This window comes from Arctopsyche grandis, chromosome 6 (assembly GCF_051622035.1).
Source record: "Arctopsyche grandis isolate Sample6627 chromosome 6, ASM5162203v2, whole genome shotgun sequence".
NCBI lineage: Eukaryota > Metazoa > Arthropoda > Insecta > Trichoptera > Hydropsychidae > Arctopsyche > Arctopsyche grandis.
Window position 1 is genome coordinate 28130176 of NC_135360.1, and position 27257 is coordinate 28157432.

General features: G+C 32.1%; 1 protein-coding gene across 1 annotated transcript in view; it reads right to left on the reverse strand.

The window, feature by feature from the left end:
- Nucleotides 1-27257, reverse strand: part of rsh (Rap GTPase activating protein radish) — a 126539-nt gene that overhangs the window by 20858 nt on the left and 78424 nt on the right. Inside the window, exons 8-12 of the mRNA XM_077432355.1 lie at nucleotides 18273-18417; nucleotides 17569-17826; nucleotides 12675-12804; nucleotides 11376-11539; nucleotides 5877-6108 (exon numbers count right to left, since the gene is read on the reverse strand). Coding sequence (XP_077288481.1) covers nucleotides 5877-6108; nucleotides 11376-11539; nucleotides 12675-12804; nucleotides 17569-17826; nucleotides 18273-18417 — 929 coding nt within the window. The remainder of the gene's footprint in view (nucleotides 1-5876; nucleotides 6109-11375; nucleotides 11540-12674; nucleotides 12805-17568; nucleotides 17827-18272; nucleotides 18418-27257) is intronic.

Consider the following 27257-nt stretch of genomic DNA (forward strand, 5'->3'; position numbering starts at 1 on the left):
TGCCTGGTGATTATGATGATTTGCACTTTCGAAATTTTAATGGAAGCGCTGAATATTTTATATTAGGGTGAATGCGATAGGTTTAAATAAATTCACAGCTAATGATAGTCATTATAAATATATAAAGCTTAAACCTGACCATGGCCAAAATCCACGTAAAATTTATAACAATGGCAACATTCAATACTTCCTTCATATAATGTGAACAATCACAATAATTATTTATGTATATGTTCATATGTTTATGTTTGTTTAGTTTATTATATTACTAGCTGAACCCTACATGCGTTGCAGTGCCATAATAACGCATGCAATTCCCGTTCTCGTTCCCATTCTCGTTCCCGTTCTCATTTGTTGGAAAAACGCGGGCAGCGAACACATTTGAAATTATTGCATTCCAATGACACTCATTCCCGTTTTTTCCCTTTTTTTCACAGTAATCTTCCCGGACATGCATACAACAAATCCTGAAAGTTCCATCGTAATCGGTTCAATGGAGCCTATTCGAGACACACACACACACATATAGATATACCAGGAAGGCCTTACAGGTAAACCCCAATGCACCCTTCTGGCCAATTACACACAATACAGCATTTTTAATTTACAAAGTCGCTGAATTACGAGACACTTAAAACTCGCAAATCAACGAGACATCTATGAATTGTACATACATTTTATTGTACATTGATCATACTCAAATAGTGGTGACATAGTAGGTAGGAAGGATTTTTAGCCAACTTTTAATCGGGAACCGTTTCAATTGACAAATTCTGATAGGAAACGTTGGCAAAAATTTCAATTGGCAAAAATTTCAATTGGCAAAAATTGGCAAACTCTGATAGGAAACGATCGACCTAGAGTCACAAATATCCAGGTCTGACCAGCAGCACTACAGATATACTCAGAAAAATTATTTTCAATCGAGGTCAGCTCATACATATGTACATATGTATGTATAATCAATTATCCAGATTGGCTGAAAGTACTATAGATATATATTTTTTATTAAACATCCTTTTTTGATATGATATTAACAATTTACATTTATGCTAAAAATATAAATATACGTATGTACATATATATGAACATACATATATACATACAAACATAATAGCAAATCCTTCCTGAAAGCGTTAGAAGTTCTAATAACATTGATGCTTTCTTGAAGGATGTTAATGGATACCTTTGTGGAAGATGATTTATAATTTTTTGTTGTTATTTTGTGTTATATGTATTAGCAGTTTGCTATATGAATAAATAAATAAATAAAAAAAATTTATTCTAAAAATATACATATACCTATGTATGTACATATATATAAATGAAATTATGTACGAAGCGCGAATTACTAATAAACGAAACTGTTGTTCACAAAGAATATACAAAAGACAATACTGAAATAAATAAATCTTTGTAAAACAACAGCTTTAGTATTTTCATATCTTCAACTAATTATAAGCTTGCGTGGTTTATATATGCTTATATATAAAGTTTAAGCTTTACCATGGCCAAGATTTATAACAATGGCAAAATTCAACACTTGTTTCGTATAATGTAAGTAATTAAAAATAATCTTAAAATGCTGATAATTTACTGAATTGCCACAATTAAGCAGAACGTGTATGAGTTTACAGGTATACATATTACATTTATATGGTAATATGTATATGAACATAAAAATGATAGAATGCAAAGCGCTTACGTTCATGAAAAATTGTTGCACTAATATTCATGCAAGTTTTAAGCGATGCAATTTTTTTCCACGCTAGATTTTCATTTTCCAACGTGGAAATTTTCCAGTTTGCAACTTTCACCGTAAAAACAACCAACGCGTTAAGTAAAATAAACGAAAAGCGAGAAATCCATTAGCGAAAATATACTGTGGCGTGGCTCGCGCCGAAGCCAACATAATAAAACATTAAAAATTTTCAGAATGATTTCACACACACACACAAAAAACTATTCGGAAGGAAATTCATTAATTATAAAGTAGATACGAGGGGTGGAAGGCAGGGTCGCGCGTTACGGACCCGGAGATTTTGAATGGCCCAATAACAATACGTACCAAGATGGCCATTAAGAGATAATATATATGTCCCTCCATTATGAGAGAGAGAGGGAGATCTCTGAATAGATTTTCCGCTTACCAGGTATGTCCGGTTAATGAAACAAGATTACGGAGGTCAAGGGTTTCGCCCGTAGCAGTTGGGCCTCATGGGGCCACGAGGCCCCAGGGAGACCGACCTGATTTAATTATGGCAGTAATTCAATGACGGAACTCACCGAGAGTGGTCTACCAGCACACAGGCGAAACGACCTAAATAACAATGTTAAAATGTGAGATGGAATTTTTTTAAATTTGAATAACCGTTAGAGAGTTAATAAGCTCTCTTGACGTAGAACTCCACGTAGGTATATATTATCAGTATGAAGGAGAGTCGCTTATAAACACAATGTTATATATTTCTATGAATAAAGCGAGAATGGTGCTTTGTAACTATAATCATTTATTGGCCTGGTAGCATACAATTAGTCTGCAATGTTGTGTCAAATTTATATTAAAAATATATATGTACAAACATATATAAAATTTTGTATTTTATTTATTTTATTTATTTTATTGTCACAAATCAATACACACTCGCCATTACAGATTTGCTCCAATGCGACGGGTGTACGTTAATGAAATACATAAAAAATCAGAAATCATAAATACAGTAATACATACATATACAATCAGAATATATAGAATATAACAATTAATCAGAAATAATAATCATAGTGACATCTATGGATTTCAGATTACTGTGTATAATTAATACAAATTATACACAGGCAGATTTTTGTGACAACAGGATTAGATTTTTTAATACCAATTTTCAGGAACCGTTTCAGCAATGATCAGATAAAATTGGCAAACTCTGATAGAGAAACGATCGATTTGGAGTCACAAAACCCCCAAATCTAACCAGCAGTGGCGAGGACACGAACCTATGACCTCAGTGATGCTAAATATATACGCTATCACTAAGCCAAAGCGCAAATCTAATATATAATTTGTATATACAGTCACGAAAATGGAAAGTGGAACAAGGAGATTATGCGTAAAATTTCAGCATTAATGTTTAAAACCAACACCCAAAGTCGTTAAAATAGTAGATGATATCGTAGTGCACTATTTAAAAAAGAGAAGTGTTAAAATTATATAACAGAAAGGAGGGGAGACAAGTTTTATGGCTGTTTGGTTTTAACGACGGTGTGTCGATGTCGCGCAAGAATGATATTTGGGATTAAAATAACAGTTTACATGTACATTTTTCATTTTATTTCGATCATATAAACTATTTACAAATTAATAAAAAATAAATTAATGTTTGGTTGCGGCTCCTTTTGCTTTTATCACAGCTTTTATTCTACTAGGAATGGAATCTATCAAAACTCTCAGAATTTCATCGTTTATCTTTACAGCAGCGATTTAAAACTACTGTAGAGATAAGAATAGATCTCTCCAGTGAATTTTCGATCAAAATATGTGCCCAAACTATAAGAAATCGACTTCGAGAAGCAGGAATTTACGCTCGGAGACCTGCGAAAAAATCACTGACCACAGAAAAATGATGCTGACTCGATTAGAATGGGCAAAAAGGCATGAAAATTGGATGTCATTGGATTGGCGATGAGTCATTTTTTTGGATGAATCCAAATTTAACCTGTTCAGCTCTGATGGATATCAATATGTTCGACGCAAAGTTGGAGAAAAATACAATCAAAATTGCACTCAGAAAAAAGTGAAGTCTCCTCCAAGTCAAATGGTCTGGGGATGCTTTTCTTATTCTGGAATTGGTCGCATGAAGTTTGGTAACTTGAATGAATCTTTGTAAAATAACAAGTTTCGTATTTTCATATCTTCACCGAATTATAAGCTTGCATGAGTTAAAATATTTTTTTTAACATGATGAAAAAATGTACTGTATATGTATATGGTTGACGGAATATTGGCTGAATGCATATTTGGCCGACGGATATTTATTTTATTTTAATGGCACATACAGAATAAAAATATAAAAAGTAAGAAGTAGAGCGAAACAAAAAATATACAAATATGAAAGAAAATGTTTAGATTCCAATTACAGTGAGCACCGCAGGGTGATATGTATAAAGAAAACAAAAAAATACAAAAACATAGTACACATAAGCACAAAATGAATGACAATGAAGGTGAAGAACCAAATCAACCACAGATTTGTTTCTTCACCTTAGCCCTAAAAGTACCGATAGAGTTAGCAAAAATATCAGGGTAATTATCCAAACCATCGTAAAGACGGCATATCCGTGCAATTGTATTATTAAATGAGGTATTATTATGAAAATTTGGTGTATAAAAAAGATTTGTACATCTGGTGAATCGGGTATTGATATTGAACAGATGTTCCAAATACACAATTAACTATCATATATAATAGAAATAGATCAGAAACTTATGACCTCGAAATGGGAGTCCGTCATTATAAGTTGGCAATAATCTTACTTATCGGATAAATGACGCAGAAAACGCTTCTGAATAGTCTCTAATTGATTATGTATATGACTTTGGTAATAAGGAGACCATATGACCGAAGCTTACTCCATATTGTTGCGAACTAAACTGTCATAGAGTAATATTAGAGCACGGCCGGCTTAAAGATGCAGCAGACTAGGTATGTGCCTAGGGGTGCCGTGAGGCACCCTCATATTTTGAATTATTTATTTATGATTGAAAAAAAATTGCCTTTCTTTGAACTTATTTTGATATTCAACTTATTTTTTTTCTTCTTTAAGTAACAATGGTGACTATAAAATATTATGATGTACGAGGAACGCAGGAAGTCGACTGTCAAATATCAACGATTCACGAATAAAACTTGTCAAACAATAAGCTGTCGTCGGTATAAATGCTAACTTGGAATTGCACTTTAATAAAATATGCTGAAATGTGACGTCAAACGAAATATTTGAAGTATTGAATCCATATCGATTGTTTACGAATTTTGCATCAGCGAAAGCCAGAAAATTTTTTATTTGAAATATTTTTTGAATATTTTATTGTTATGTATATTATTGCGTAAATATTTACTTTATCTACATATGTACGTAGTAACAATAGATGAAGTTTTGTTATCAAGCGAAAATTTGAACTCGACATTTTGACTGATTCGAACTCAAAATCGATCACTGATCACGTTTTCATGATTAAGAAAAAATGTGTGTGTGGCTGTGTATTTTGAGGATTTTTTGAACACCATTAATTCTAACGAACTGAAACTTAGTATCGGTTACTAAAATTCTTATCGACCGAAAATGGTAGCTCCCCTTATACATAGGTATCCCCTTTTTTTAAAGTTTTTGAATTCAATTATCTCCCAAACCACTAACTGAATCGGACTGAATTTTTTTTATATTTAATAGAAATTATAAATTTTATACCTTAATATTTTTATTTATATTATATTCTATTACATATTACGTTGTAAAAATTTAAAATAAAATGGAAAGAACATTTAATGTTTTGTATGTTTCCACATTTAATGTTTTGTATTTTTTAGAATACATACGTTCCACAATAACATGTTCCTTTTACAAATTTTGTTTTATTCATTTTTATTAATATCATACATATTGAACATAAAACGTGTCTATTTTTAATGAAATTTTTTATTTTTCCTTAGAGCTATATATGTACGTATGTATATATATTTTTCTTCAAATTGTAATTTAAAAATATTGTTAAAAAAATAAGAGGCTGAAAATCAATCTGCCTACAGTTGCCATATACCCTCGGGCCGGGCCTGACCTCATATGTAAATGTAAGAATAATATAAATTTGTTTGACTCACCTACTCCTAACTCCAAGGATAGCTCTCACACCGATGAATTTGACCTTCTGCTTGGACTGTCCAACCAAGAAGACCACGTCAAAGAGTGCAGCGTTCTGCATGGTGTTTGCCTCCGAATTTAAGAACACTCTGGTGAAGTCTTTTGCCAATTGGTCGTAGTCTTCGAACTGATCTCTCACCGAGTCCAACAAAGGCGACGAAGGTCTCATGTGTCCGATGGGTCTCCAAGAACCTGAAACAAAATTATTCGGTTCGTGTTTATTTTAATAAAAAGTGTGGGAGTCGCCAGTGGTTTCGTGCCACCCCTTATATTTTCTTTTCACACATTTTGAAGGGGGCAAAATCAGGATCCGTGAAGGGAAGAAAGCATTTCGATGTTATCCCGCAACGGGTATTGTTGGCTTTGAGGATAAACAGATCGTAAGCAGCATGCAAATTTATGCTATCAACCGTGGACCCCGAGGCGAAACATAAAATTGGTCACAGTATCAACTTTTAGCGATACCCTTTGCGATTCCAAAAAATGTATACAAAAATCGCGTTCCGATTCTGATGCAAACGAAGTTTGTAAAAGTCGTAAAACAAATTCCAAATGCTTTACAAACCTTACCATACGTTTTCAAATAATATAGAGTGTACTTTATTTTTTACACTAAAAACAAAAAACAATACACATAAATAAAATAGCGTAATTTACAATTCGCTCGTAGGGATATTCGAAAAAGTAATTTTCACCTCCACTTAAAATTCAAAGGGCATTGTCTCGTTATTCAAAGGATTTTTATCGTTCAAGTTCTGAAAAAGGCACGACTAATTAAAGGCATACCTTGGCCGTACAAAGGCGAAATATTGAAGACAAATTTTATCAAGACATGAAAAAGATTCGCCAAGAGCAAACGGCGATACAATGCGACGAAAACGAGAAAATGTTTTTCGCACGGCTTATCCAAAGCACGAACTAAAGACCCGTGCGATTATTCAACAGCGACTATAAAACTTTTATATAGGTAAATATAATACATGGGTTTCAATAAAAATAAAATGAAATCCAGTTGAACAAAAAGGTAAACGTGATATCACAAAAACTAAGCTAAATAGATTTATCGATGCAGTTTTTTTTCCTGTTTTCATATTACATCAAAGCCCAGTAGCAACTTTTTAAATAAAGTTTTATTTTCTTTTGGTAATACGATATTTATTTATTTATCTATATAGGTGCCCATTTATATATATTTTTTTTATTTTACACTTGTACAGAAGTATTGTAAGTATTATTCAAGGCAAACATCCATTAACAATCATAGAGATCTATGGACAAATTTGCAGCAGTTTATAAATCGGCGAAATCGAGATGTTGAAAAAGTCAAATTTTGCAGGAGATACGACAGGATTGCCAATTTGTTAAATCCGTTACAATGAAATCAGATAAATTGGCAAACTCTAATAGGAAACAATCGACCTTGGAGTCATATATCAAAGGTCTGGCCAGCGGCACAAAGCCAGGAATAGAATCCGTGACCACACAATTCAAAGTAATATATGCTAACCACTGATCTATGCTGCTATATAGACAAAAATTACAAGTATAAGCTTTAATATCAAATATCGTATCAATGCCTTTCTGAAACCACGCGCTGAAATTTCAATATGCAAAACACTAATAGAAAATAAATAGCTAAAGTAAATTACAATTGACAGATATCAGATTTTATATATGATATCATTGTTCATTCACATATTACCTATATATAATTTGTATTTTTTTACTGTATTTAGTGTATTGATTTTTTATTTCAAATAATCAAAATAAATAGCATCTATTAATAACACTATTAATCAAATAATCAAAATAAATAACATCTTTATGTTTTAAAGACGCGATGTACGTATATGAAATTATTTATTTATTTATTATTTCAATCAAACATGTACACTCACTCGCCTTTACAGATCGCTCTAAAGCGACGAGTGTACTCATACAGATACAATACGATAAATTAAATCAATACAAGCATTCAATATATGTAAAATGCGAATTCAATAGGTTTTTGAGCTCTTTTTCCTATTACGCGTACATATTAACATTATAATAATATAATACTATGATAACAAACAAAATTAATTTAAAATTGTAAAATAGAAAATGATCAGTAGATCAATAGCTATTAAAATAGATATAAGATGTATTGTGAATATAATTTAGTAATAATAAAAAGCATTTAAAAATCAAAATCAAAATGCGAATTCATACAAAAATCATCCACAGTGATATCTATGGAGAAATTTTTGCAGCACTTTATTATACAAATCGACGAACCTCAAGACGCTGAATAATACGAACGGCGATGCCAATTTTACAAGAACAAATTCAATGAAAGTATTATAGAACCGATACAATGAAATCGGATAAATTGGCAAACTCTGATAGGAAATGATCGACTTGTAGTCACAAACCAAGGTCTGACCGGCAACCACTAGTGGGAATCGAACCGTGACCACTCTGCTCGAAATCATAATATGTTAACCACTAGTCTACGTTGCTAGTTAAAATATTATTAATATTATCAAGTTCTGGTTTAAATATTATTAATATTATTTGATTACATTCAATGGAATCGAATCAAAATACGACTTGTGTACATCTAGAAGTAAACTTTTTTTTTATACAATCAAGCATTTACTCACAGACAGATGTTTTAAATGTATATAATACTTTCAGATGCTAACACGTAGTCAATTTGTTAACGAACTGTATCACTTTCGATAGAGAATGCTTTCAACTAATGGAAACTCGAAAGAAGTAGAAGAAGAAGTGGGAAAAAAGAAAGCATGGAAAAGGCAAGCGTTGAGAAATTCACTCGAAAGGGTATAGAATGGCTCGATTCAAATTGTGTCGAAATGGAAAAACGCGAGTCAAAGGGTCAGCGCGAACGCAATTTTCCCCATGTATATCCGAACTGGTTTAACCAGTTGGCGGGGGGTGGGGAGGGGTTTTGAGTCTGGATTCGAAAGTTTAGATTTTCATCTGGGCGCTAGCCTTAGGAAAAGTTTCGCATCCCTCTAAACGTATTGTGTTCGCGTCGAGGTTCAATTTTTTTTCGACGTCGCAACTCAACCGAGGGCGGCTTATAAATAAGCCGCCAAAACGTGCCTCGTGTTTTATATTTATATATATTTTTCCAGCTCGTTCATTTTTCATCGTCATCCGTCGGATAGAGGGTGGGTATTGAAAGCTCGTAATTGAATTCAATAAGGCTTTCTCTGCGTTCGAAAATAAAAATAAAATCACAACAAGTGCGAGTGTAGTGAAATCGTGCAACGAAATCGAACACTTGGACGTTCGCTTCGATGACGTGCTGTCTAATGTGAGTGTATCGGAAAATCATTAAATCCTTGGACGAGTCTACGCTTTCTAACGATTATTGGTACATTAAATATGCAGATACATGTTGACTTAGTTGTCCATTCGACTTTGAAAGCGACTAGCATTTTATATTTAAATATACATAAATATATCAGATCGATAATGAGTAAAGCATATTGTTTGTAGATTAAAATATAGTTAGAAGTTTTTTCTTTAGACGTTCCTATCCGTCAAAAAATCTTGTGATGTGATTTTGAATCACTTCCACTCTTCAGCTCACATTGATCTTACCGACATACGGGAATAAGCTAGCATTGTAGTAAGTTGATGTCTCCAACATCAAGCTTGGGGAATTAAATCATTAACCAGCTCATTAAAAATTATATCGGAATCTTATGTCATATTAAAGCAATAACAGCTAGCTATCCAAACGCGTTTTTCTACCACCCATTCACAATTCACAGGCTAAACAGTTATAGTAAAAATTACCTTTTTCACTTTCATTTACTCTTATCTCATATAAAATTAATATTACAAAGCTTTTATACTTTCTCACATATTTTTTCAATTCACTAATAGATTAAATAAAGTAATTTGATGGTGATATTCGTGGTCCAACTATTAAAGTGCTTTAGCTATAATTTATTTAATATTTAATTTTAAGCGTTTTCGCCTTTAAAAAAAATGTTTTTATTTGTGTACTTTGGAGAAGTATTTTTGAGATTATTATCAAAAGATATTAAGACAGGTTTGCTAGTATAGATAGATATCACAATGAAATTGCGGTTAAGAAAAAAAATGTTCAAAATTACATACTTATCATCTCGATATATTGTATATCTATTTTGAAAATGAATCAATCATCGACATGTTGATGTAAAATATGTATATTATACGTACACAAAATGTCATATATTACATCAAAACGGCTGATTTTGGCTTTCTAACATTTCATAAAATTCGTATATTTTTTTTCAAGGTTCTTTTTTACACCATTTTTTGTATTCAGATTAAAAGCGTATACTCAAGAAAGCTCTCAATTTTCAAAATAATCACGGGAAAGTGTAAAAAGTGACGATTTTATGAAAAAGAAACTTCACTCATACAAACACCCACTTTGTATGGAGACTTTCGAGCGAAACGGCGACATTGAATTCTAGTTTATCAGCCAAAACTAACCATAAATGACTCATTTTAACTGAAATATATAACTGTTCATTGTTTTAAATAACCCACTTTTTTTTAAATTTTCATCGAAATAAAGCGATTGGTTGGAGGCACAGGACATTGTTTAAAATCGATGATTTTTTATTTAACGTTTTATTAATACGACAAATACATCGAATTAAAACTTTTGCTCCGGCCTATTGTGCATATATACATACATATGTATGTACTACATACGTACTCCTATGAGTGGAAAAATTAGAAAAAATCTTTCATATGTCCGTAGACATGTTATAAATTGCTGATGTTTTAACATATGCTTAGTGAAATAGAGAATTTAATGGAAAATTAAATTTTTCCGGTATACGAACTATTAATATAATTGGAATTTCACCATATTCAAACACTGTGTGAGTCAGGCGAAAAAATTCTAACAATGAAAAGTATGATCTTTTTATTTTTCTGCCATAAACGATCTCCGATTTAAGTCAAAAGTTAATTATCGAATTAATTCATTTATGCATATCTCGCTAAGTCGTGAAGTATTTTGAAATGTTTCAGTGACACTACATATTTTACCGTCGTCGTCATCACAGTGGCAAAATTGTGGACATAAGCAATTAATAGGGTCTTTTGTTTCGCCGCAGAAATTAATAGTTTAGGTCTGGATTTCGGTGGGATATTATTTACAACTCAGAAGTTGTAATGGACAGTTCGGTCGTGACGGGGCGGGGCACCACTGAAAACCTTATTTGAATACCAACCGACAGGAGAGTTTCATCGGACAATGAGTTTAGGTCGAGCCCTATCCAAAAGCTCCATCTTCCATTCGACCACTAGAACTTAATGCTGTTTGTTCTGACGGCTTTGTGGAGCGAACAACGCGCGCCGCCATTTTGTGCGAAAATATTCAACGATTTCATTCTACATAATATAATAAATGTGTACATATAACATGCTATAAATACCTCTACGGTACGGCTTTGGAATTTGTCCGGTTTCGGCATGATTTGCCAAATTTGCCACTATGTCCTCCAGCATTTGGCTTCTGGTCCTTTCTTGCATCCGTGCGAACTTCGGTGCAGAATAACTGGCCCTTTCTCCGTTCACTATTTTGGTCAACAGCCACTCCCTATTGAAATACAAAAATAAAATACATTAATCAAGTGCGGCGTAATAAACTGACGTACTTCAAATTAACTTAAATACAAATCGAAACCAAAATTTACTATTAATCATTTTTAAAAGTGGATTCGTCTGTTGCTTTTAAACGAAAAACAATATACTGTCTGCTTATGATTTATTTATTCATTTATTTATGTAAGCTGTAGCTTAATAGCTAATTATATTCAATCTTACAAATAATTATTTATTTATTTAAAGCTTTGACCTTTGTGGCACTACAGGAATTCCTAATGCGCCACAATGGTCAAAAATATAAAAGAAAAGAAACAAAATAAATGAACTATACAGAAAATAGTACATATTTATACATACAATTCATAAAAACCAAAAGTTCAAGCAATAATAGAAATAGTCACATAACATATACCTATACATAATAACATTTAAATATAAGGAGAATAATTAGAAATGTCATGTATCAACATTAAACACCAATATATGTACATATGTACACGCACATTCACACAAGAAATAAAAATAAATATTTACACAACCATACAGAGATGTTGCCTATCAGCTACCAGAAATTTATCAATATTACTTATATTTCTAATTTCATCTGGCAGCTTATTACACATATAGGTAAGTAACAACACCTCCATACAAATTTTTTTTCCTTCTCTTATTTAATTTTAAATACTGTACGGCTAATTTATTGCTACCTCTAGTGATAACCCTCATCAAATATCTATTGAAATACTTATAATATCTATTGAAATACGTAACATTTTATTATCTTACTTATAAATGAAAACCAACGTACATATGTATTTTCAGAGTATCACTAACATTCATCCAATTCAATTCCTTTCACAGTGTACATTTGATTTGCAAATATCATTGGAAATAATAATAGTTGCGATATATGTAAATCTATGTTAATACACTTTTGAGTATATAATTTATTGAAATATTAAAGTTTCTTTGTATTTTAATGTACTCAATAGAAAAATAAATAAAATGTTGTATAAATTCATACATGTTTGTTCGATGCGAAAATGTCAACGGCTATTTAATATTAAACAAAGTTTGGACGCGCTTAATATATAATATGAGAGAAAAGGTTTCTTTGGTATTAGTACCTGAACATCGGCCCTTTATCGAAGACACTCTGTTCCCAAAGGTAAGGTTTGTAGGCTCCAACTTCGTCCCTCGTCACGACTGATACTTCATAACGGGTAGGTCTTCTCTTAATTCGAGCGGAAACTCGCACTGGAAATAACATATAAATGTAACACAACCTGTTTTCTCATCATAATAATATAATTCGCATTCTGGAATATTCATTTGACCTATTTAAATATAAAAATTTGTGAACTTGAGGCAAATCGGTACAATTTCATCGCAACGAAACAACAACAGATCTTTTGACTTCTGCCGCCAGAATTCAACGAGTTCTTCAGATCAAACAATGTATACGTCAAAAAAGAGGACTTTCGAGGCAAGCAGCTTAATATTGCCAAACAATACACACTTGTTTACGTTCGAATGTAAGATATTTAAAGAGGGATCGGGGGAGAGAAGCAAACAAACGGTTTACGTAGGGGGGTAAGAAGGTAAAAAGAAGGGGGGGCCTCAAAAGAATAAATGAAGGAGAAAAAGCACAAAAGAGTATTATTATTAAAAAAAGTTCATTGTTACGACTCCATTCCACCCCATATAATAATGTATTATGTATTATTATTATTGCGTAGACGTTTTAATTGAAAGCTTGCGTAATGACAAAGTCGAGGTAGCTTCGTCGATCGTCTTTCTAATAATAAGGATAAATTTATTAGAATCGGGCGACAAAAGGTTGAGAGCTGCTGCTGTCTACTGACGATGCTTATTAAATTTTCCGATTCAATTCGCAACGAGGAAAAGCACCAATAAACGACGTTATATTAATTTAATTAAACGATATTTCAGACAAGGGAAAAGCTCCCCCTCTTTAGATGATTGATACTGAAAAATGCAAATTGTACACAACGATGAGTATAGAAGAAGATAAGAAAATAATCTAGTAAGAAATTTAATCTTTACTATATTTTAATATGTATTCTGCACGCACATACATTTGTATATAACGCTTTCGAATTAGAGCTGCGATGGTATAAAAGAATTTTCACTCCTTTAAACAAGTCCGTAAGTGTAATACTCCCGAAACAATAAAACAGAGCTTTAGTATGAATTTACTACGTCTTTCTGATTTATATCATCCATTTAGATGTGTATAATGTGGTCTCTAAATAGCTATTGATATTTTTATTACAGTATAATAGACGCAGGCCTCGAATAAGTACACGAAAAATACATTTGGAGCAAAAAGAATAACACGTTGTAGGTCTGTCGAATTTATTGCGGTTGAGGCATTAAATACTGCTAGATTCGATTTAAAGGTGGACAAGTGAATAGAAATGGATATTAATATGTGAAACGATGCCGCAAGTACATAGTAGCCAAATGCGACAGGAATATCGTGTAAAATATGTATTTGAGTGAAAATCGTATCGATTCGTAGTACACAAAAGCTGAAAAAAATCGTACGAGCTTTCCACATACATGAATGAAGAATAGAAAGCACTTTTTCTTCATTAGAGCAATATTGTGCAATGACGTAACCCGTGAGTGAATGGCAGCTGTGGAATAGGCCATCAATCTTCGTTGTATAAATATTAAGAAAAAAACTCAACACACAATAAACACATGTATGTATGTATTTATGTATGTACATATATTCGTACGTACAGTTTTAAAAAGATGCGAGATTCGGAAGCTTGTATATGCCGAATAAATATATTTCGTAAAGACAGTGATCCTTGTTATAAACTTTGTTATCATTACATTACTCTTGGAATAGAAAGCTCTTTTATTTATACATAATTCATATCGAGGTAAGCCATAAATAATAATAGAATTAATAATAATAATCAATAATCATAATAATCAATAGAATTTTTGTTATTAATCCACAAGAACAGTCGAAATATGATTTGTGATGTGGAATTTTATTTAATTCTCATATAAAGACAATTTGATATATTATCCCTATTAATTAAATTCAGATTCGTGTAAATACGAGTAAATACTAGTATGACTTTTTAGCTCGCTAGTTTACCGATTTAAAATTCTGCACACTTCCAATTATCCTTTGTCAGCGAAAAATAAAAAATAGTGTGGCTAGAATACATGTTTCAATAGAAAATACTCTATATAAAATATTATTAACAGTGGGAAAAAATCCCAAGTAGAAAATACGTACTTTTGACTTTTGATTTGAACTGGACGACTACTTAGAGAGATTTGAAAGCTGAAAAGTACTACAATTGAAAGATGAAATACTCGACCATAGATTCCACGATTCATTGACAGATTTTGAGAAATCGACCGAACAACACCAAGATATAGAAAAATCACGCGATTTAAAAAAACACATATATATATCTCCGAATCTCGAGTCAATCAACATTTTTTATTACCAGATTCGTATTTACTGGGCGAAGATCTATAAGAAAAGTCATATCTCGTCTCTGAACCATTTTTCGTGTCGAACAGTGTATTTAAAGTTAAAATTTGAAAGGCAGGTAAAAAAAATCATAATGCTTTTAAGATGCAAATCTTATTTTTCTGTATTGAGTTGTTACTCTCCATTAAGCTTTTAAATTCAGTTTAAAATAATTAATATAGATGATTTTTAATAAAAAATATCGTCTCTCCATATGTTCAAAAATATGGTCAAGCGATAGATTTACAATAGGATCAACGTTTATTATATGTATGGATAATAGTATAATAATAATTTAAATAAACTTATTTAGAATATTTAATGTTTTATTTTTTTTACACATATGCTGTTTATAACATAATTTCCAATTATAACATATAATATGTATTTTTTGTTTATGTTTGACGATAAGAATATACTTAAAGAGGCACTGAGGACGAAGAGTAAATAAATTGCTTACGAATTCAGGTAAGAAGATAAAGGTAAACAGTTTATATCAAATATTGTGCTTATTATATCATTTGATTATATGATTATAAAGGTAAGTATATTAAATGTATTTTACAAGCGTATTATTTCTTGTGTGAAAGATACAAGCTTTAAAAGCAGAGGTGTCGTTTTTTCGCCCACGTTGTTTATATAATATTCTATAAAATAATTTTCACACGAATGATTCGGATGAACGCGTGTATGGATATATGAACACCAATGGTATCATCTTATAACATTGTATATTATAGAATGTTTAGGTGTATTAAAAGCAACGGGCAAAGTAACTGTTTTCGCAGGTAAATAGAGTCGTAGACGCGTCGCAAATTTTCCCGTGGTGATGCGCGCGAGGGCGCGGAAAATTCGGAAGTCTATAATAATGGAAAACGAGCAAGACTGGCAATTTGCGCTGGGAAATCTCGTTATAATGTCTCGACGAGCTTTTCCCAACCCGTCTCCATGGCCGCTGCGCAAACTTATTTCATAGCAAATGAGCAAAAATAGCATTCCGCCGGTTTGAGCATAACTCGTTCAAGTCAATGAGTGTTCGCATAATAATAATAATTTACTGTCGCGTTGCACTTTTCCACTTAGAATACTTTTCCGAGGGAATTTTCTGCCAGTTTTAATATGGAATTTTAATATGCATTCTAATTGACGATTTAAGTGTCCCAAGTGCACTCGGAGCAGTTTCAACTATCAACAATTTAAATTAATACTTCGTGATTGCAAATTTGGTACTATTAGATTCGCTATCCCAAGTTTATTGAATTAACAAATCGTTAATAATATGAATATGGTAAATATATACGTTTCAAGGAAATAAATAGTCATGTTTTGCTCCATATAAAAAGGGTGTTATTTAAGCGCATCATTTATAGCCTCAATTTTTTTAATATCTAAATTAATAGTCATATTACAATGTAAAATTTAATGTACATACATTATTGATTTATGAGTATTTATACTATTAATTGCAGTCGTGACTAAGAGTAAAGAATCCAACAGTTTTTTATCGTCTTTTCATGTGAAAGTAAAGAAAAATATATTGATTGTTAATTTATCAATGTTTATAAAGTTGTTTTAATACGATGTTGAAGATTTTAGAATAGGCATTAATTAATATGTCATAAAGTTTTCATATTTGTTTATTTACTCTAGTATTTTACTGTATTTTTGGAGAAATTAATTGAAATAATATATTCTGTAATGTTAACTAGTATTACAAATATTTCACAAAATTGATTGAATAATATAATAGTTTAGTGGTAATGTTTATAACTTTACCTGTATTCAGTACTGGTTTTAGGGGTGGCTGGGTCGGGTGATGCCCGAGGGCACCAAATAAGTTAGGGTGCCAGTCGATGCGCTAAAAGCGCTTTAAAATTAAAATTAGAGCGCCAAAAGTCCTACATTTGTACTCGGCAAATTCTATTCAAACAATCTACTGAAAAAAGCCGATCTTCAAATTAACCTCACCACGAATTCAAAATCTGATATTATTAGCAATGAACTTATCAATTTAAAATCCTCTCTTTCAAATAAAGTTCAAGGTAAAATGAATCCACTCATTGTATTAAATTTGATAAAACAGCACAATTTACAAGAATTATATCCAAACATTTGGGTTGCTATGCTTTTTTTGCTGACACTGCCTGAAACTATAGCAAGGTCCCAAGGCAGGGAAAAAGGAGGATGGTAATCCAGTTTTTTATCATTTTTTTTCTAAGGGTGTTTAGAAAAAATTGCCTGAGGGCGCCATTGGATGTAAGGCCGGAAGTGTATGTATTTAATTAAGGAAGTATTAAAAAAAAGGGAAAAATCCGGATGGTATCAATTCATGGTAACAATGGGATTTAGAAATCGTAAATATGTATGTATCAATGTATCTAAAAACTTACAGTACATTAAATGCTTGATTATAGCCATAAAAGCATTGGATTTTAATCGGTTTAAAAAGCAGTATGGAAAGTGTTAAAAAATCGAATGAAAAATTGACTTACCGAGAATGAAAGTGTGCAGGAAATGACTTTTGATGCAAGCTGGAGAAAATCCCGTGTTGTCTGCCTCCAAAAAGACTACACAGACGATATCGTTTCCAATATGTCTCTTCCTCTGCAACTTTTGTGGATCGTGACGTTCATAAGGCAGCTGGGTGCTCACGTGGAACATAATTTCAATAGATCTCCAGCTCGTGTACACGGAATATAGTCCTGTCAAATCGTGAACTGTATCCAGTCCTCCTTTGTACTTGTCAAATCCTGTCAAAGAACACACAAACACTTACAAACCCACGATATGTACATATGTATATGCGATGCACCGAGTACATAAGTATGATAAGTGGATCTTTTCGAAAGCTCAACTTAATATTTTATATGTCTGTGCAACTTTTGCATATGCATACATACATATTAACACTTCAGTAATATTCCTGAAACGTTAAGCTTAATTGCTTCAGAAACAACTTCATTCATTTAAGTTTCTCCATGGTGAGTTATATTATATTATGAGAGCTTTCGAAGCAACGGTCAAATATGTTTTGCAAATCAGCATTATTGGGAACATACGCTTTGAAGGGTTACTATAATACATAGTTGTTTACTATGCGACGTACAAATATTAAGCTTTAAGTAATATTGAACTTTGAACTAAGCAAATACGGGTATACCGCAATCGATGAAAATGTGCATGTATTAAATTTTACCTCTCAATCTAACTTTGTCCCCCAGCACCTGTAAAAACTCTTCAAATAATGGCGAGTTTTCATTGTTGTCCAAAATTTCTTCTTCTGTATATTGTCCTTCCTTCACGTAAATCACTCCCACTTTGAGTTCAGATTTTATAAAGACCTATAACAATGAATTCGTATTTTATAATATACACATATTTCGAGGCTATAATATAAAGTTTGGATAATTAAATTTCGACATTAACATTTTTATATTTGAATCAGAATACCCAAATAATACCAAAAAATCCCCAAAATACACATCCACATACACAATCATGAAACGTGATTCTGAGTTTAAAGCAGTCAAAATCTCGAGTTCGAATTGTCACATGATCACAAAACTTCATATATTGTTACTACGTACAAAGTAAAAATACGCAATATATTTTGTATAGAAAAAGCATATGTACATATGTATATAAATTTGATATTGAAAATTTTATCAAAAATGATATGCTTATGATTTAATGAAATTTAAAATGGAAAATACGCATAAAATCGACGTCGGTGAATACAGTGCGATTCGCTATAGAATAAACCTACGTAAGTTTATTTACCTACATATACATATGTATGTACATACTTTCAGTAAGCGAATTTCAATTTCCGGATTTGAGATTGAAAGTTTCTGTCTGCATTCAAAGCGGTTAAATTCGTTGCAGACAAGGAATATTCATTGATAGCTTTTTCCACGGTAAGCACACAATGTAACATCGATTTTTGCGTGTTTGTTATGCATAGAAAAGTATCGGTGTACCTAAATGGATGAATATTGTATAATAAGAAAAGCATTTTCCGAACGTGCGACTGACATCGACGTCAAAGCTGCGGAACAATTATGTGAATCTTTTACACGGAGAAAACGAGAAAAACGACGCGGAAAAGTGTATGAAAGACAATCTTCTTGAACTTGATGTATTAACAATGAGCAAGATGTGACATTTTAATAAAATAAACGTGGCGAATACTATCATACCCTTTTTCATTATTTATCAATCAGTTTGTATTTCTAATTTCATAACGAACCATTTATTAATTCAAGCGTAGCACCTTTGCATTATATGGTTTATTAGATCCAAAAATTTTACAAATAAGATTCATTCTATTTAAATGTATAAAAAATACACACCATAGCTAGTAAGTCTAGAAAACTTTCATTACTTCTCTGTACTTCCGGACTTACTTTTATACACGATATAAAATATCTGCGAGTGTGTGCGAGGTAAGATTAAGACAGTGCCTAAGCCCGTTTTCCATTTAATTATTTAACAAAAATACTATGCAAATTTCGCTCTACATTTTGGAAATATTATTATTATGAGTGTAGCGAAAGATATCTTTCCCGGGATTACAGTATATCGCTAAGGGGGATTTCGAGAAGCCTCCGGGGGTCCTACAAAACCCCTGTTACACCAACTTCGAACCCATCGGGAAATATTAATATATTGCTCAACTTTTAGGCAAATTACAAAACCATTATACGCGTTGCTCATCAATTTTACTCGCGACAAATTTCTAATAAGCAATATATGCAATATATAGAAAGAAAATATGGTCTATTTTCATAATCTAATATATAATTTCGAAAGAGACTTTGTATATATGTACGTATGTCTTATGAAACATTCGTTGGGAACATTGTAAACAGGTAAGTTTCGATGATGATATATTTTCTTTTCGATTAAAAAAAAGGCTCCAAGGCCGCAGGCGCCGGATTCTGGTATACATATAATTTCGAAAGAGACTTAGTATATATGTTTGGTTGTTCGTGACAGTCAATGTAATAAAAAAAAACAAAGCAATATTCAAATAAATTTATATAAAATAAAGCTATTCAAACAAATGTATTAAATTTTTACTATAAGATTAGTCATGTTTGAGAGGTTTATATTACAAATACCAATCGAAGCCGGGTAAAGCCACTAGTTATAAATAAAAGTCTGTGCATTTTACAATTGTTGTTTTATTTTAGATATGTTATTTTGCTGTTAGTTAAGTTTCAATTTTTGCGTGTGATTATTTCCATAATAGATACTATTACAGTGATTGGACATAGTGCAATATATGAAAACGAGGCATTAAAAATTCGGATGTGACCAACTCATGACTTAATCTATGTATTTGAGGAATATAAGAATGTCTCAAAACAAAATTAGATAATAAATCACACATACACGTTCACACATACTGGTTATGAGAGCATTTTCGATACAAATTGAGCGCAAATGTAGGGAAACTTACACGAGACAAAAGTTTTACTTCCGGTTGTCGGATTTTGTTCAAAATTTTTTTATTACTTAAAATCACTATAAATATTATACAAATTAAATATATATTGTTTTTTTAAAAAATACTACTACCGGTTTACGAATTCTGACCAAAACCTCGTCAACTCTAAGTTAGTACATAAATAATACAAATATAAATTTTCCGCTTGTTACGTTCAGGGGTGTGGAAAAAATCGGGTGGTCAGTGATCGATTATGAGTTCGAATCAGTCAAAATCTCAAGTTAGAATTTTCGCATGATCACTATTGCTACTTCATACATACATAAATAAAGTAAATAATATGTTGTTACCTATATAATAATTTTATGTACATTGAATATCAAAGCTCAATACGTAATTGTATTATGCAAATGTTGAAATCCAAAAATAATGATGTTACTAGAATATGAAATATAGTATGAGAGCGTGTGTGGGATAAATCCTTTTACGTTGAGTGCAATAGGTTTTAAGTGGTCTGTTACAATTGAGCTTTTAGAATTCATGTAGAATTTTGTTGAAGAGATACTTAAAATATAATATTGAGTGCTTCAATTTTAAGTACTTCAGTGGAAATATGACCTCAAATGATTTTACATTGAAAAACATGCGCATTAGCATTATTAAGTCGAAAGTGTATACTAAACAGTTTATTGATAATAAACGTTAATTTAAACTTTGGCTCAAACGTATCATTATTCATTATAAAATTTTTGAGGATTTCGGTTTTTATATACATATATAAGTACATATACATATACATATATGTATATATATACGTACATACATAAGCCTTTACAATTTTCTTATAATCAAGCTAATGAACTGATACTTTTCGACGATCGATCTGGATTATATACTGGTTATATACCTCTATACTGGTTAATCAGTGAGATACACTATGACATAACCAGCAGCGTGGCTCGGTGGCTGCGTTCATAACTAAGCGCCAATAGGTCACCGGGTTTGATCCTGTGAGCTGACCTCGTTTGAAAAGAATTTATTCTGAGTAAAATCTTAAATGCTGCTGTTCAAACTTGGATATTTGTGATTCCAAGTCTATCGTTTCCTACCAGAGTTTGCAAATTTATCTGATTTCAATGGTAAGGCTCCATCAAAGTCTCCATCGAATTTGGAAAAACCATCTTACCCACTATGTCACCACTATTTGAATATGATGTCAAATTTTATTATCCATAAAATACATAGATGTCTCGCTAATTCTTATATATTTTTGATTTTTAAATGGTTTTTATTCTCACTAAATTATCTTCAAAATACATCTTATATGTATTTTAATAGCTATTGATCAACTGATAATTTTCTATTTTACAATTTTAATTTAATTTTGTTAGTAATCATATTATATTATTATAATGTTAATTATACAGCATAATAGGAAAAAGAGCTAAAAACCTATTTACAATTCTTATAAATGCTCGTAATACATCTAATACATAATATTAATTAAATACTCTGTAAAGTCGACGATCTAAAGCAGATTGTGTTTAGGTAATCTGTGTTTATACCTGAAGGGTATAGTCATTTTGTTGTAATCACCGAGACTCTTCACAAGTGTGTTAGTATGGTTATTAGTGATTCTGCATATAATCTACTGGTTAGTTTGTTAGTGTGTTAATGTCTGTGACTAACGGAATATTATTTATGGCATGCAGTTTTTTCAAGTTAGTAAATTCTTATATATAGTGACGTGTTAGAGTATTATGCAATGTCACTGTGGGGAATATGTAAATAGTAAATAATATTGAAAATCAAAAATGCATCTATGAATATAAGGAAGATCGTAAAATTAAACATAGCACATAGACAGACAGATAGAGAGTAAAACCGTGTCAATGGATGACAGTTTCACCGGAATCGGGACGAGGTTTTATTTAATTTGGTATTGAGAAGTTTCGCCACTAAATCCAAAATTAATTATTCAAGTGGGCCAAAATTTCAGCTGAACTGCGTGGGTCACTTGTTGAATTGGCCAGAACGCGACGATTGCCAATCCAGTCAACGGCGATCGGCCAAAGTGCTTCCTTTCAGACCTCGTGTCTAATTGGTCTGCTGAAACTTTAATGAAAATCACGCCTGTCAAATGTTGGGCTTTTCGCACGCCCGGAACTTTTCCATTAGCTTCTTCTGCGGATATAAGTACATCATCGACTCGGAAGATTACATCTGCATGTGAATTATTAAGGCGTCACGCCCGGGCTAAATCAGAGGAAGCCAAATATTAAAGAAGACCGATCAAATATTTACTGCTGTCACGTCGGATTGTTTGCCATCTACGTTTATGTATTATACATATACATATGTACAGTCGCATATATACTTGTACACGAGCCAGTGGCTTGGTTGTATTTGTTTTTCGCTCGACGCCGAAAGAAAAAGCTAAGTGTGTAATGAATAATATATGATGTTTTTCGTGGTTGTTATGTATTCATGAGCAATTTTTGAGTAAACGTTTTTATCGCGTCTGAATTTGTGTACGTTTAGCGTTTCCGATCGCTTTGAATTGGCTGTAAATGTAAATAGCGGATTTAAAGCGTTGACGCATTGATTGTTTTAATTGATGATGTTAGATTATAATTAGAGACACGTATTTTGGGCATCTATTTTTGACAATTTAAGCATTTTCATTTTGCATTTTAGCGTTTTAGGGCATTACAATGTTCAATTTTAGCATCTATTTTTATGAAGTGTTTAATTTTAAATAATAAAAAATTTCGATGAATTTAATAAAATTTATATACATATATACAATTTAAAGACAACACAGCAATTAAAAAATAGTAAAAAAATTCAAAAATGTTTTGGAATTAAATGGTTTTACCTTCATTTGATTCTGTCCTTGGAATTTGAGCTGTCTAGACCATACGACCTTTTCCCCAGGTAAAACAAACAAGGTAGCTGTTTTATCTTTCAAACGTTATATAATGAACTTTTTTTTTTTAATAAAATCAAGATTATTAACAAAACTCTCAGCTACTAATTTTAATAAAGTGAAATTTTTTTCCAACGAACACATGACATTTTTCGAATATTTCCACCGTAATAGGACGAGAGTTAAAACGACGGATCAGGTAGATGTGTAGGACTAGACGGAAAAATTTCAAGTATTTCCGCCCTATAATGAAAGCTGTCGCTACTGAGAAGATTGAATAAATTCAATGCTTGGAAGCTGCACGAATATTAAATAAATATTTGACGGTGAATAATTTCAGGAATTCTTTTGAAATACTTTCCGTTTTAATAATCCATTGCACAATAAAGCCGGATCGTCACACGTCGAAGCAATATCAACGTGTGAAATTGAAAAGAACGCGTCAAATTGGCAATGTTGTAAATTTTTTCAATATATTTTTGACTTATTAATTTCCACTTACGGTGGAGAAAATAAACCGCATATGAAATTTCATACGAGAAATGTTATCGCATTACAGACTGTAATTTCTATGTCCATACTAGAACATATACGACAAATGTATCAAACCAAACCTTTGATAACCCAAAACTTAGAACTGGCGCGCGTGCACGTAAACAACCCACACCCAAAACTTCTCAAACTAAACACCCATATATATGTATGTACAATAAACCGGTCGCCAAAAATCGATACTGGCCGAACATACATAGTTGACAGTTTTAAATTCGATCAGGGTAGTAAGTATGTACATAGGTAGTATGGAGCGACAGCCCGCAGCAGTCGGACAAATGAGGTGTAATTTGGTACCCCATTGGGGTGTGGATGTAAAGTGCGAGGTAGGGGTGGAGACACGGTTGTGGTCGGCGGTAAAGAGGAGGCCGTGATTAAAGGGTTGTAGGGAATACTAGCGCCCCCAACTAATGAGGCAAAAAGGATTTCCGTGTAGCCTGCCGATACCACTTGACTATCGATCGTGGGGCGCTTACGCCTTTTTTTCCACCGGGTGGGTGTTCATGTGTAAGGTCGTGTTGATTATGACGATGGTTTTCGGTTCGGAGAGCACTAAAATGGTTTATGTATTGGATATAAATTGTGTGAGACTTTTGCTAAACACATAGATTTTTATGCGATTCGTACTGTGGCGAACGCTAAATTACGACCACGCCCAAGAGAAGATGTAACATCGATTTTTTTTATTAAGATCATTTGAGTTAATATATGGAATAAGTATTCTAAGTTACAGTTGAAATGTATCTTCTAGTTGTAATATAAATTGGGAACTAATTATTTGGTGGGTTAAGAATAACTAAAATGATCAGTTAATGATTTGGGATACTAAAAAAATATACGTATACTTTACAGTTAATTTAAATTAAACCCGAAAATCCTATTTAAACATTATCCTAAACAAATATTATTCCGAAGTTATCACAAAGTCTATTGTAAATTGTCTCATTTTCAAATGTGTGAAATATATACATAAAAAAAAAAATTAAAAATTTGTTCCTATTCTATAATTTGTATATAAAATTATTATTTTGAATAAAAATAACAATAATTTTATTTTACTACCGCCATCTATGTTTAAAACTTAAAGCTGGATAAACGTCAGGCACTTTTCAGAAATTCAAATTTCAAACGTGTCTAAAACGATTTTTTTTCTTCATCGTAATGGTGGAGGATACATTTACTTATATTGTTAAACAAAATGAGCAATATGGCAAAGTATGAAAACGATCGGATAAGAGGCAAATTTTTTCCTAAATTGTAATCGTAAGTGAAGCTAAAAGGAGGTATGTAATAAAAATTATGATAAATGATAAGTTATTTATTAAATAAGTGATCAGTTAAATAATATAAATGATCAGTAAATATTCATTTTTCAACCAGTAAATAACAATTTTTCGATCAATAATTAATTAAATAAGTGATCAGATAAATAATATAAATGGTGAGTAAACCAAATAAATTATAATTTTTGACAGTTGGATGATAGCGCGTCACCCATTTTAGATCTTAGCAGCCAACACTTATTTATTTAAGGGTCTGGCTAGGTTAGGTTAAGTTAGGTTCTAAGTTAGGGTCAGTATTTATTAATTTAATAGTCACGCGAGAACTGCTGAGGCAGTGAGACTGAAATTAACCATGGAGCGAGGGGCGAGAACCGAGGGGGTTGAAAACGGAGAGGGAGTCATTATCTGTTTATGAACGATGTTGAAGTTTTTAAATCCGGGTCAAACACATATCCGAGAAAAAGTCAGTCCAAGGGATAAAACAAAAATCAGGAAGTCAGTAGCGTCAGCAAGTGAAAGAAAGCCAGCTGAAAAACGACAAATCAAAACACCAGTGAATGTCAGATTTTATCAACGCGTGGTCCGGCGTAAACAAAGAAACGCACGCGGGTAGAGTCCACTACCAAAAACGATCCGATATGGCAAAAGTAAGTAAAACCAAATAAATTATAATTTTTGACAGTTGGATGATAGCGCGTCGCCCATCTTAGATCTTAGCAGCCAACACTTATTTATTTAAGGGTCAGGTTAGGTAAGATTAAGTAAGGGTTGGCCCTATTTATTTACGATTACGTTGTTAGAGTCAGTATTTATTAATTTAACAGACACGCGAGAGCCGAGACAGTGAGACTGAAATGAACCTGTAGGTACCTGGTACGATAAGTAGACCAACCATTCCAGACATACGATCGAAATTGACACTACATTTCAGCATTGCAGAAATGTGAAGAAAGGAATAGCTGCATATGTATGTAGATACCGTACCCAATATAACCAATAGATACGTATGGGGTGAAGGTGATATTTCTCAAACTTTATATGTCGAACAATCGAATGGATGTATAAAATAGCCATCGATGGTTTTTCTTACCCGCGTTACACAATATGAAACCCCACCGAAGAATGTCTCGAGATGCTATTATGAAAATGGGCAATGTTTGTGCGTCCCTTTTCATCGTATGGTATCGGATCGAGGATAGAGTGAGATGCTGGTAGGGTCCAAATGGCTCTCATTGTCAAAAGTGCTCACTTCGTTCCGCTTACAAAAACGCATCCAATAACACAGAGTGGATGGAATGAAAATGGACAGAAAAATTGACGAACAACAAGTAAATACGTGGTCGTTTTCAATACATTATTATTTCTTTCGTATGAAGTCCGTGGGTGGGGTTTTGGGGGTTGGGGATCATGCTCTCGGAAAAACTTCTCGTTTGACCCTAACACCGTCAATAGTAATACGGATCAAGACGAAGACGGATAAAAAGGTCGTTCTACAGTTTTTTTTATATATTTTTTAACGTCAGAATTTCTAAATAAAGTATAGTTTTTGATGTTGAAATTTCGACGGAAATATACGTCAATGTAAATAAATTGTTCATGTGAAATGTTCGAACACTCGCTTAAGAGCAACGACAAGCAGTATTTTTATTTTAAAATGATTTATTGTGACACAAAAAAACTTTTCAAAATACAATTTTTTATTTGAATATAGTCATTTCGAAGGTAGAAGATTTTATATAAAGAAAGATTTAATATGCTACGATATTTAACTTTATTTCGTAATTAATTTAAAATAATTTACCACTCGAATTAATAAGTTTGGATAAAAAAAAATATTGAGATTGAAAATCAATCCTTTTAAACTTAGTAAAATATAAAACTGGCCGAATCGATATATGTACATACATATAAGCTCGAGGAAAATTGATATTTTTGACTTCTAAGACTCGCTAGATAATTAATATT